Source organism: Pseudophryne corroboree (assembly GCF_028390025.1).
Source record: "Pseudophryne corroboree isolate aPseCor3 chromosome 3 unlocalized genomic scaffold, aPseCor3.hap2 SUPER_3_unloc_71, whole genome shotgun sequence".
Classification (NCBI taxonomy): domain Eukaryota; kingdom Metazoa; phylum Chordata; class Amphibia; order Anura; family Myobatrachidae; genus Pseudophryne; species Pseudophryne corroboree.
In genome coordinates this window covers 455,380-468,041 of record NW_026967565.1, presented here as the reverse complement: position 1 = coordinate 468,041, position 12,662 = coordinate 455,380, and the positions used below count along the sequence as shown (strand labels likewise).

Below are 12,662 nucleotides of genomic sequence, written 5' to 3'. Positions count from 1 at the left end.
CAACCTCTGAGACTGGCGTCCGTTGTCAGGATCCTCCAATGCCAAATGCAGAATCTCTTGCCTGCTGCGAGATTCTTGTGCAATGACCACCAAATCAAGTAGGTTCGTATGCGTGGTGGAAGCTGGATTATTCAATGTAGAAGCCAGTGCGAAGCTGCTCCCTGAGCAATGAGTTTCATCTGGAATGGTCAGGAATGTAGTCCTCCATACCGGAGGGCTGCGAAAGACGCCACCCTCTTCTTGAGAAGTAGCACAGAGGTGTAGGTGGATCCTGGATCTAGTTCTCTGGTAGGAATACTCTTAATTGTATTGTGTCCAAGATGAGATCGAGGAAATTAATCCGTTGAGTTGGCATGAGGTTGGATTTCTGGAAGTTCACAATCCACCCATGTTGAATGAGAAATTGATGAGATGTCGGAGCATCCTTTATCAGCTGTTTCTGAGATGAGGCCTTGATCAGTAGATCGTCTAGATAAGGTATGATCGTGACCCCTGTCTCAATCCTGTCACCACTATTGCTATGATCTTTATAAAGATTCTTGGAGCTGATGATAGACGGAATGGCAGGGCCCTGATTCGGTAGTGATCCCACACCGGTGCAAATCTTAAGTAAGCTTGGTGAGGGGTCCAAATCGGGATATGAAGGTATTTTGCACTACCAAAAGTTTTGAATAAAATCCCGTTCCTCATTGAGGTTCTGGGACTGGTGACTTAACCCTTTGTATGCAGGAGTATTTGAAGTTGCCTCCTGTAACGCTCCTGCTCGCAATGGGCACCTAGGCCCTCATGCTGCAAATAAATGGACTGTGTGGACGCTCTTTTCTGGTGTCGACTATGAACGACCTCTACCTCTGGTTCCACGAGTCTGTTGCTCCAAAACCTCTTCTGGCTCGGTACGACAGCGATCCAATGAATTTAAACACTGGTCCCGAGCAACCTTCTGTAACGTGTGACGTGGTGCTCGAGTAAGAAGTAGGTAGAAAGGTAGATGTTACTGCAGTTGCCTGCGAAATCCACTTGTCTAACTCAGCAAACATCATCTAATCCCCAAATGGAATAGCCTCTACTCTCTATAAAAGGGAAGCGGCGGAGGAGCTGTGCTGCTAGCCTACCAGGGCTTAAGTTATAAGGCAGCAGCGTATGAGAAGCCGCTGCTGCTCGTTCCCCCGTCATCTTTTCCAGCCCTCCGCGCCCTCGTATTAGCACCGACGGCGGGAGGAAGTGTGCGGGGGATATAGCCCGGGTCCCGGCGAGTGCAGGGGAAGCTGCGGCTGCAGCCATGAGAGATATGTCGTTTCAGCGGGCGGCGGGAGGTGATGCTCTTTTCAAGCGCCCCGCTGTGTGTTTAAGAGGCGGCGGTATACGCTGCCGCTGACATCCGCGCTGCGTCTCCCTCAGCCCTCTGTCTGTAGAGGAAGGAGGGGCGGGCGGGGGAGCAGACATGAAGCGGGAGTATATAGCTGGCCAGGGAGTGTTTTAGACCGTTTGTTCTGTCACAGCGCCAGCGGAAGGAGGGGAAGCTGCGCTGCTGAGTCCCAGGGCTTAGAGACAGAAGGTAGCAGCAATGTGTGCGGTCCGCGGGAGGATGTCTGTCAAACTGCCTCCTGGATCCATGAAGAAGCTATGGTTACCGTAAGTGTAACTGTAACTAGGGCCCCTTTACAACCAGTACTCACTGCTGACTCTGCGCTCCGGATTGTCTGAGGAGAGATGCAGATCCCCTTTAGTAGGGATCATTGTCTCTCTATTCTTAAGACTTTCGTCCCCCTTTACATTAGGGTAACTCAGTCTCAGTACTGAAATGGAGGAGGAGCTCCCTTCTTGTGTTTGTACCTCCTTGGCACAATTTTTCAAACTGAGGGATGTGAAGGGGGAGGAGCCGGCTGTGGAGAAAATGCTAATTTTTAGATTGTGCCACACCTCCGGTTGCAAGCTTCACACCCCTACTGTATAAGACTCCAGTGTCCCCTAGTGGATGAAAGAGAAAGGAGGTTTACTTCTTTCTTTCCCGACCGCTCTTCTATGCAGAAGGGAAATATCTGCTGTTTATTGAGAGGTGCTCCCTGTAAGGAATATAGAAATTTGCCACTTGTAGCTGAACTTGCAAAATACCCCTCCCAATTTGCATCAGTTAAACTAAAAGTCTCCCATGATTATGACTTCTCCATTTAAAGCCATTTTAGTGATGTCCAACAATAGATTCCTGTCCAAATCCTGCCCCTGGCCAGGTGGTCTAGAGATCACCCCAATGCGAATAATGGGGGTAATTCCAAGTTGATCGCAGCAGGAAATATTTTAGCAGTTGGGCAAAACCATGTGCACTGCAGGGGGGGGCGCAGACATAACATTTGCAGAGAGAGTTAGATTTTAGTGGGTTATTTTGTTTCTGTGCAGGGTAAATAATGGCTGCTTTATTTTTACACTGCAATTTAGATTGCAGATTGAACGCACCACACCCAAATCTAACTCTCTCTGCACATGTTATATATCTGCCTCCCCTGCAGTGCACATGGTTTTGCCAAACTGCTAAAAAAAATTCCTGCTGCGATCAACTTGGAATTACCCCCAATGTCCTTCTCCCCGGTTTCTGTGGTGACCCAAAGGGCCTCAGATTTGTCTTCAATGTTTTGTATTAATTGAAGTAGCATTTATGCTTTTTCCCCACATACATGGTTACCCTTCCTCCTATACTGACCATTCTATCCTTCCTAAATAAATTGTATCCTGCTATAGCTATGTCCCAGTCATGATTCTCATTGCACCATGACTCTGTAATTGCCACAATATCCAGGTTATCCCTGGTCATTATCACAATTAGCTCTGGAATTTTGTCTCCTAAGCTCCTAGCATTTGCACACATAGCTTTAAGAATTATGTCTGTGCATATGTTAGTAGCAGCCATGTCCAGACAGTACAAAATAAATGACAAGTTTAAAGTTGAAATTACCTGTTTGGTGATGTTGCTCTGTATTTGGTATTTGTTTTTTTAACTAATCAGGAATCACACTCTGTCCTTTACACCACGATTACACCTCGCTAAATGTAATGATATAAACCTGACCACAAATGGCCAAATAGGTCTACTATATACAAGGAGTTATTTAATACCTGCATCATCTAACAAAATGAAGGTTATTTAATAAAAGGTTGCTAAACTGAGAAATTTAGATCCCATACAAATTAGACGCTCCACAAAAAACACACTACTACTTATATATGATCCCTAAAAATAAACTTCTGCTTGTTACTTTTAATAACAGTATAGTGATGTGTGTAATAACTCTCTTCATCTGATGTTTGTCATGGATAACCTTGTGTTATAAACACCCAACTGAGAACAGGGCTGGTGGCGGAGGAGGGTGTAGAATAAAAGATTGCTGTAGTGACTGAGCAATGAGAATATGTGACTTCTGTAATAAGTGTTTATTACTCACCTGTGCTGATATCTGTAGGGATCTCCTCCTCCTTACACTGCTGGTCACCCCTCACATACATCTCTTCTTCTCCATCTATATCTTCTGCCTTTATATCAGTCACATACGTCTCTTCTTCCTTCTGTATATCTTCTGCCTTCATATCAGTCACACACGTCTCTTCTTCTCCCTCTATATCTTCTGCCTTTATATCAGTCACATACGTCTCTTCTTCCTTCTGTATATCTTCTGCCTTCATATCAGTCACACACGTCTCTTCTTCTCCCTCTATATCTTCTGCCTTTATATCAGTCACATACGTCTCTTCTTCTTCCTCTGTATCTTCTACCTTCATATCAATCACATACGTCTCTTCTTCTCCCTCTATATCTTCTGCCTTTATATCAGTCATATACGTCTCTTCTACTCCCTCTATATCTTCTGCCTTTATATCAGTCACATACATCTCTTCTTCTCCCTCTGTATCTTCTGCCTTTATATCAGTCACATACGTCTCTTCTTCTCCCTCTGTATCTTCTGCCTTTATATCAGTCACATACATCTCTTCTTCTCCCTCTATATCTTCTGCCTTTATATCAGTCACATACGTCTCTTCTACTCCCTCTATATCTTCTGCCTTTATATCAGTCACATACGTCTCTTCTTCTCCCTCTATATCTTCTGCCTTTATATCAGTCACATACGTCTCTTCTTCTCTCCTTATATCTTCTGCCTTTATACGAGAAAGACGTTCTACCTAAATAACCCAAAAAATACAATGGCATTTGCATACTGTTTGATTAAATTGAGGTGAAACAGTATAATATCAGTGTATAAGACACACAGCTTCTCTAAACATCATATAGTGACAGTCACTTTGGTGTATTGGATGATACCCTAAATCCCACCCACCTGATCCTCCTGTGGGGTCCTGTGATTATTCTCTGTACAATCCTGGGAATACAGAGGACGGGGACATCTCTCTGGGGTATCTCTGTTACTGGGTCCATCTATAGGAGACACACAATGACTGAGTACAGTGTGTATATGTGATTATCAGGTGATGTGTGTATATAGGGGCCCCCATACCTGCTCTCCCCTGTACAATACATGACAGTCTCCTCTTACCCAGTGATGTGAGGGGCCGGTGATTCTCCATCATCACGTCCTTGTACAGACCCCTGTGTTCCTCTATATACTCCCCCTCCTGCATGGAGACATAGACAGTGACATCCTGATACCTTATAGACACCAGATACACACAGTGATAGAGTCATCACCCATACACATCCCCTGGTGTTACTGTATAATGTCCCATTCCTAGCAGTCACCTCTCCAGTCATCACCCAGACACTTCCTCTGGTGTTACTGTATAATGCCCCATTCCCAGCAGTCACCTCTCCAGTCATCACCAAGACACTTCCTCTGGTGTTACTGTATAATGCTGCATTCCCAGCAGTCACCTCTCCAGTCATCACCCAGACACATCCCCTGGTGTTACTGTATAATGCCCCATTCCCAGCAGTCACCTCTCCAGTCATCACCCAGACACGTCCCCCGGTGTTACTGTATAATGCTCCATTCCCAGCAGTCACCTCTCCAGTCATCACCCAGACACATCCCCTGGTGTTACTGTATAATGTCCCATTCCCAGCAGTCACCTCTCCAGTCATCACCCAGACACATCCCCTGGTGTTACTGTATAATGCCCCATTCCCAGCAGTCACCTCTCCAGTCATCACCCAGACACGTCCCCCGGTGTTACTGTATAATGCTCCATTCCCAGCAGTCACCTCTCCAGTCATCACCCAGACACGTCCTCTGGTGTTACTGTATAATGTCCCATTCCCAGCAGTCACCTCTCCAGTCATCACCAAGACACTTCCTCTGGTGTTACTGTATAATGCTCCATTCCCAGCAGTCACCTCTCCAGTCATCACCCAGACACATCCCCTGGTGTTACTGTATAATGCCCCATTCCCAGCAGTCACCTCTCCAGTCATCACCCAGACACATCCCCTGGTGTTACTGTATAATGTCCCATTCCCAGCAGTCACCTCTCCAGTCATCACCCAGACACATCCCCTGGTGTTACTGTATAATGCCCCATTCCCAGCAGTCACCTCTCTAGTCATCACACAGACACATCCCCCGGTGTTACTGTATAATGTCCCATTCCCAGCAGTCACCTCTCCAGTCCTCACCCAGACACATACCCGGTGCTACTGTACTCCCAAGTCTCCTCAGACCCCAGTCATGTCCCTGTATTATTACTATAGATATAAGTGACGTTATTGTGACGCACCCAGATCCCCTCACCTCCCCAGTCATGTCCCTGTATTATTACTATAGATATAAGTGATGTCACTGTGACACTCCCGGTCCCCTCACCTCTCCAGTCATGTCCCTGTATTATTACTATAGATAGAAGTGACGTTATTGTGACGCTTCCAGATCCCCTCACCTCCCCAGTTATGTCCCTGCATTATTACTATAGTTAGAAGTGACGTTATTGTGATGCTCCCGATCCCCTCACCTCCCCAGTCATGTCCCTGTATTATTACTGTAGTACTCTAGTGATTTAAATGCCTTGGGACACTATGAGGGGCAAATCAATTAATGAATGTGTAGATCTATAAGGTAATAGAGATGCTGCCAACTGATGTATACCATATATGTGATAATAACTTGGATCTTTCTAGTGATCCAATAATGTATAGTGTTTATGCATGTTATTATTCTGTGCCTGCTGAAGGTGAGGGGACTCTGGTAAGCGTGCAGTGCGCGGGGGAGATCGTGGAGAAGCTTCCAGGGGTCCCGTGTGCTGAGAGAGGTGGCTGGGCGCGTGAAGCGGCGGTTTTGTTGGTGGGCTGACTAAGGGGAGAGAAAAAGGCTGGCGGCTGAGACAAGGGAGCTTACAGGAAGGTGGTTCCCTGCGAGTGAGAGAGCCCCTGTGGGGGAAAGGAATTGGATGTCTCCCGCTGCGGGTGAGAAGCGATGTGTTAATTTCCCCTGGTGGACGCCGAGTAGGGACGACCCGGTGGCTGGATGTCACGGAGAGTGCTGGGAGGTAGAGCGCTGGCGGGGCAGGCTAGTACATGGGAGGAGACCGCAGTGCGGGCAGCAGATACCAGGAGTCCAGCAGTAGCAGACAGTTTCCCCCCCCAAGCAGAGCTGTGTCCCTCATCCCATCCAACCCGCGGGAAGAGCCCGGTTGTTGGTGGAGGTGGAGTCTGGGGGGAGGTCCAGACCGGGCACACTATCATTGTAAGTGCAGGATGCCCCCATATAAATCCTGCTAATCTGCATACTCCCCTATCATCCTGTAACTATTAAAGTACCAGCCCCCAGCACAGTAGCACAGGGACCAGCAGCATCGGTGGATCTGAGGAGTATAAATATCACCTCTAGAGACTCCATATCCATTAGATAATGACCAGCAGGGTAGCAGTCATAGGTGCGGGGTGTATAATGATGAAAGCAGCTCGGAGAGGGAGCAGGGTCACCTAAACTTGGAAATTATACACTAGGGAGACTAAGCACCCCTCACCTATCAGAGACAGGTGCCAATAACAGGGACTTCTGGACTTCCGGTTCCGGCTTCATGGAGTGGCTTCATACAAGCAATCAAAACCCTTTACTCTAACCCCACCTCATATGTATCGTGCAATGGGTTTCTATCTGAACCCTTCCCCATTGGAAGGGGCACGAGACAGGGCTGCCCTCTCTCTCCCCTCCTCTTCGCCATTGCACTAGAACCCCTAGCCTTGGCCCTCAGACAGTCAAAAATTTATAAAGGCATTCAGATTGGCGACATTGAACTTAAGGTCGGTCTCTTCGCAGACGACATGTTACTATTCATCTCTAAGCCGCTCTCCTCTGTTCCTGAAATTATGCACTTGATTTCGGATTTCGGGAGGACGTCGGGCTACAGAATCAATGTCACTAAATCTGAAATGCTACCAATTAATATCCCCGTTCCAGACCTCACCTCCCTCACACTTACCTCCCCTTTCAAGATCACTCAATCACATTTTAAATACTTAGGTGTTAATATACCCTGTGATATATCTAAGATCTATGATCTAAATTTTTCCCCAGTCATTAAAGATACACTTACCAGATTAGAGGGATGGCTTAATTTACCCCTCTCACTGCTGGGAAGAGTAGCAGTCCTTAAATCTGTTATTTTCCCGAAAATATTCTATATCATCCAATCCCTCCCGATATGCCTTCGGGAATTGGATGGACATAGATTGCGAAAGGCAATGGGGTATATGCAATAGCGGGCGAATTCGCGGCAATTATCGCCGTTTTTCAATTCGACCAAATTCGCCAGGTGAATTCCGGAAGGTGGCTTCCGGAATTCACCATATTCAATGAAAAACGGATTCGCCAGAGTCGCGGGCGAAAATCGGCCGATTTGGTGGATTTTGCCGCGATTTTAAAAAACGGGAAAAAACGGGAAAAAACCCGAAAAAAAAATGGCGTGGGGTCCCCCCTCCAAAGCATAACCAGCCTCGGGCTCATCGAGCTGGTCCTGGTTCTAAAAATGCAGGGGAAAAATCGGCCAGGGATCCCCCGTATTTTTAAAACCAGCACCGGGCTCTGCGCCTGATGCTGGTGCCAAAAATACGGGGGACAAAAAGAGTAGGGGTCCCCCGTATTTTTAACACCAGCATCGGGCTCCACTAGCTGGACAGATAATGCCACAGCCGGGGGTCACTTTTATGCCGTGCCCTGCGGCCGTGGCATTAAATATCCAACTAGTCACCCCTGGCCGGGGTACCCTGGGGGAGTGGGGACCCCTTCAATCAAGGGGTCGTCCCCCCCCAGCCACCCAAGGGCCAGGGGTGAAGCCCGAGGCTGCCCCCCCCCCCATCCAATGGGCTGCGGATGGGGAGGCTGATAGCCTTTGTGATAAAAAAAAGATATTGTTTTTTCCATTAGTACTACAAGTCCCAGCAAGCCTCCCCCGCAAGCTGGTACTTGGAGAACCACAAGTACCAGCATGCGGGAGAAAAACGGGCCCGCTGGTACCTGTAGTACTACTGGGAAAAAAATACCCAAATAAAAACAGGAGACACACACCTTGATAGTAAAACTTTATTTCATACACCGACACACACATACTTACCTGTGTTGACACGCCGACTGCAACGATCTCCGACGATCCGAGGGTACCTGTCAAAAAATTATACTCACCTTCCAGCGTCCAGAGGTCCAGGTCCAGAGGTAAATCCACGTACTTTGTAAAAAAAAAAAACGAACACCGAGCCATACCGGACTGAAAGGGGTCCAATGTTTTCACATCAGACCCCTTCCCCCGAATGCCGGGACATCACGTGACTCCTGTCACTGATGTCCCTTCAGCCAATCAGGAAGCGCTACTGCCGTGGCGCTCACCTGATTGGCTGTGCGCCGTCTGTACTCTGACAGCGCCTCGCAAAGCCGCTCCATTACTTTCAATGGTGGGAACTTTGCGGGTAGCGGTGGGGTCACCCGCCGGTCAGCCGCTGACCGGCGGGTGACCTCACCGCTAGCCGCTAAGTTCCCACCATTGAATATAATGGAGGGAGCTGTGCGATGCGCTGTCTGAGTTCAGACAGCGATCAGCCAATCAGGTAAGCGCAACTTGCTTCCTGATTGGCTTAGAGACCTGTCAGTGACAGCTGTCACTGACAGGTCTCATTCGTGGAAAGGTGTCCCATGTGTCAGCATGGGACACCTTTCAGTCCGTTATGGAGCGGGTAAATGCGTTTTATTTTTTTGCCAAGTACGTGGATTTATCTCTGGACCCTGGTTAAGGTGAGTATATTGAACTTTGCTTTTCAGGTATCCGTGGATTCTACATGGAGAAGAGGACCGATGTCGGCGTGTGAACATAGGTAAGTATGTGTGTGTCGGTAGTGTGAAATAAAGTTTTACTGTCGACGGTGTGTGTGTCCTGTTTTTATTTGGGTATTTTTTTTCCAGTAGTACTACAGGTACCAGCGGGCCCGTTTTTCTCCCGCATGCTGGTACTTGTGGTTCTCCAAGTACCAGCTTGCGGGGGAGGCTTGCTGGGACTTGTAGTACTAATGGAAAAAACAATATCTTTTTTTTATCACAAAGGCTATCAGCCCCCCCATACGCAGCCCATTGGATGGGGGGGGACAGCCTCGGGCTTCACCCCTGGCCCTTGGGTGGCTGGGGGGGGGGGACCCCTTGATTGAAGGGGTCCCCACTCCCCCAGGGTACCCCGGCCAGGGGTGACTAGTTGGATATTTGATGCCACGGCCGCAGGGCACGGCATAAAAGTGACCCCCGGCTGTGGCATTATCTGTCCAGCTAGTGGAGCCCGATGCTGGTGTTAAAAATACGGGGGACCCCTACTCTTTTTGTCCCCCGTATTTTTGGCACCAGCACCAGGCGCAGAGCCCGGTGCTGGTTTTAAAAATACGGGGGATCCCCTGTCAATTTTTTCCCCGCATTTTTAGAACCAGGACCAGCTCAATGAGCCCGAGGCTGGTTATGCTTTGGAGGGGGGACCCCACGCCATTTTTTTTTCTGATTTTACCGTTCCAGCAATAAAAAAAAATAAAAAAATAATAATAATATTTTAAAAAATATATAAATAATATTTGTGCCTCCCCCAAAAAAAAAAAAGTACCTAATCCCTTCTAATATAAATAGATCTGCTATTCCCCAAAAAAAAAAACACCAAAAAAAACATGTTTAAAATTTTTTTATTTGTTTTCACCCTCCAAAGTGTGGCGGATTGAAAATGACGAATTTGCTGTCTAAAAGCACTGCTGTCGAATTTCCAAACTTGAATTGAATATGCTTTGGTCGAATTGCAGCACTTGTATCATTGCAGAAAAGTCGAATTTGCAAAAAGTCGAATTTCAAAAAGTCGAATTTTGAAAGTCCGTTTTTTGGTCGGAAAGCACTGCATTGCATAGGCGAATTTTTTTTTTTGGTCGAAAATGACCCGAAATTCGACAATTTCGGGAATTCGACCGCAATTGCATATACCCCAATGACTCACTTTCTGTGGCAAGGGAAAAAACCTAAGATTGCTTTCCTCAAACTTGTGATGGATCGAACTAGGGGTGGAGCGGGCGTCCCCGACCTCCTCTCTTACTCCTTAGTGGTTTTTCTCCGATATGCTGCTGACTGGTTATTTGGACGAAGCACATATACTGATTTAGCCCTAGACTCGGCCATCTGCCACCCCTTCTCCCCTTGTGCCCTACTACACTCTAAAAGACCTTGTATCCCACCCTCCATAATGGACCACCCTCTCTTCAAAAGACACATACCTCAGCTGGGTGAAACTTCACAAGAAACTGCGCAGCGACCATACAGCCTCTTCATATGTAACCCTATGGGGAAACCCTTCATTCTCCCCTTCCCTTCACAACTCTCAGTTCAACCATTGGAGGGAAAGAGGACTATGCACAGCCTCTCAGGTGTTTGACCCTGGGGGACACATTTCACAGTTTACCACTCTGAGAGACAGGTACTCCCTCCCCTCCTCACACTTCTTCATGTTCCTACAATCTAGACATTACATCTCCTCCTTGTCTCTCGAGCCATATATCCCTATCCCCACTTCCCCATAAGCAAAAGCCCTCAGATACTGGGAATCTCCCCCCTATAAACTGAAAAACATATACTCCCTTATAGTAAACGACCCCGCCACACCTTCCATACAAAAACTGATTACCTCCTGGACGACAAATATTCCTGAAATGCCTCCATATGAAATTGTCACCCAACACTTTCTATCTACCATGTCAACCCTGGGATCAGCCTACCTGCAAGAGGTTCATCTCAAATCCATACACAGAGCTTACCTCCCTCCATGTACCCAATCTTACATCGACCCATCTGTCTCCGACAGATGCCCAAAATGCAAGGGAGCTAGAGCAGACTTCTTTCACTGCCTCTGGAATTGTACCATGATTAGGCGCTTCTGGAATAAGCTTTTTGGGTTTATCAATAGCCACTTCTCGCTTACCCTGAGACCAGACCCACTGGCATGTCTCTGCATAAACTTTACAACATGGCATGAAATTAAGGGCCTCAAACCCCTACTCCCCATGTTCACTATGCTCTTTACGGTCGCAAAAAAGACTATTCTGAAACATTGGATTGTTAGCTCAGCCCCTTCAATACGTGAAGTTTTTAAAATTATGCTACAAAACCTCTACCTAGACCGCAGGACCGTACAGCTCCCAGATCACCCAGGCCTTGAGAGATACCATAGAAAATGGGACCCCTATATATCCACCTTAGATCCCCAGACTTATTCCACATTTATCCAGTCCTTTGAAAATACTTCATGGACCATGACCGGATAGTTTCAGAGCCTCGACCCCCTCTCATGTTTCTCCTCAGTAACCCATATCTCCCCTCCATACTCCTCACCTACTTTGTGGTTTTAGACCGACTCCCGCAATACAATTGCTTGCATAGATTTCCTGCCTTCAATATGTTTTATTACCGCACATGTGGCTATCTTCACTAAAATATTACTCACCGCGGACACACACTCTGGTAGCGCCCCCCATCCCCCCCCCCCTCCCCTTTTCCTCCCATACCCCCTCTTTATAGTTAAGTAGTTTGTTTGTCTTTGCCAAGACAGCTCCAGTTGTACACTATTGTTATTGGCCAGCTGTGGCCCTTTATTACTGAATATTCGATTATATCTGTTATGATCTTCCTTATATTATGTCAATATTATCATTGTGTATAAATACTCATGCAACCTGACAAAAACTACAATAAAACAGTTATTGAAAAAAAAAAAAAAAACAGGGACTTCTGTATGTTCTGGAGCCACCCCCACGGATCTACAGTGGGGCACTGCTTATACTGGGACAGGTAACACAGATCATCACCCCACTATATGTAACGAGTAGACCACGGGTGTCAGGGATTCCAGGGTGGAGAGCTCCGCGTACTACCTTCCTGTTTCAGGTTGTCTAGGAGCGCTACAATTAGATCTTCAATGGAAACCATGCTATTCATTGCCGTAAAGTAGGGATTGCTCAACAATCGTGAGGACAATTGCTCCAAGTGGATAATCATATAACCCAGAGTACTTCTTATACACAGACACGAAAGGGCCCCAACCGTGCACGATTATAGTAAGAGAACCCGGGTGGTTTATCAAACGCAGCCCCACAACTTTCTTGTGGAATCGTATTTTTTGTATTGCATGCATTACCTTATGTATAGGTGGGGTATATTATTATGTAT

The 12,662-nt window shown here is 47.0% G+C and overlaps 1 protein-coding gene across 1 annotated transcript in view; it reads right to left on the bottom strand.

Moving 5' to 3' along the window:
- Positions 1-11,288, bottom strand: part of LOC134984669 (zinc finger protein ZFP2-like) — a 40,121-nt gene extending 28,833 nt beyond the window's left edge. The window contains exons 1-3 of the mRNA XM_063950196.1: positions 11,255-11,288; positions 4,326-4,423; positions 3,435-4,170 (exon numbers count right to left, since the gene is read on the bottom strand). Coding sequence (XP_063806266.1) covers positions 3,435-4,170; positions 4,326-4,423; positions 11,255-11,288 — 868 coding nt within the window. The remainder of the gene's footprint in view (positions 1-3,434; positions 4,171-4,325; positions 4,424-11,254) is intronic.
- Between the last annotated feature and the right edge of the window lie 1,374 nt (positions 11,289-12,662).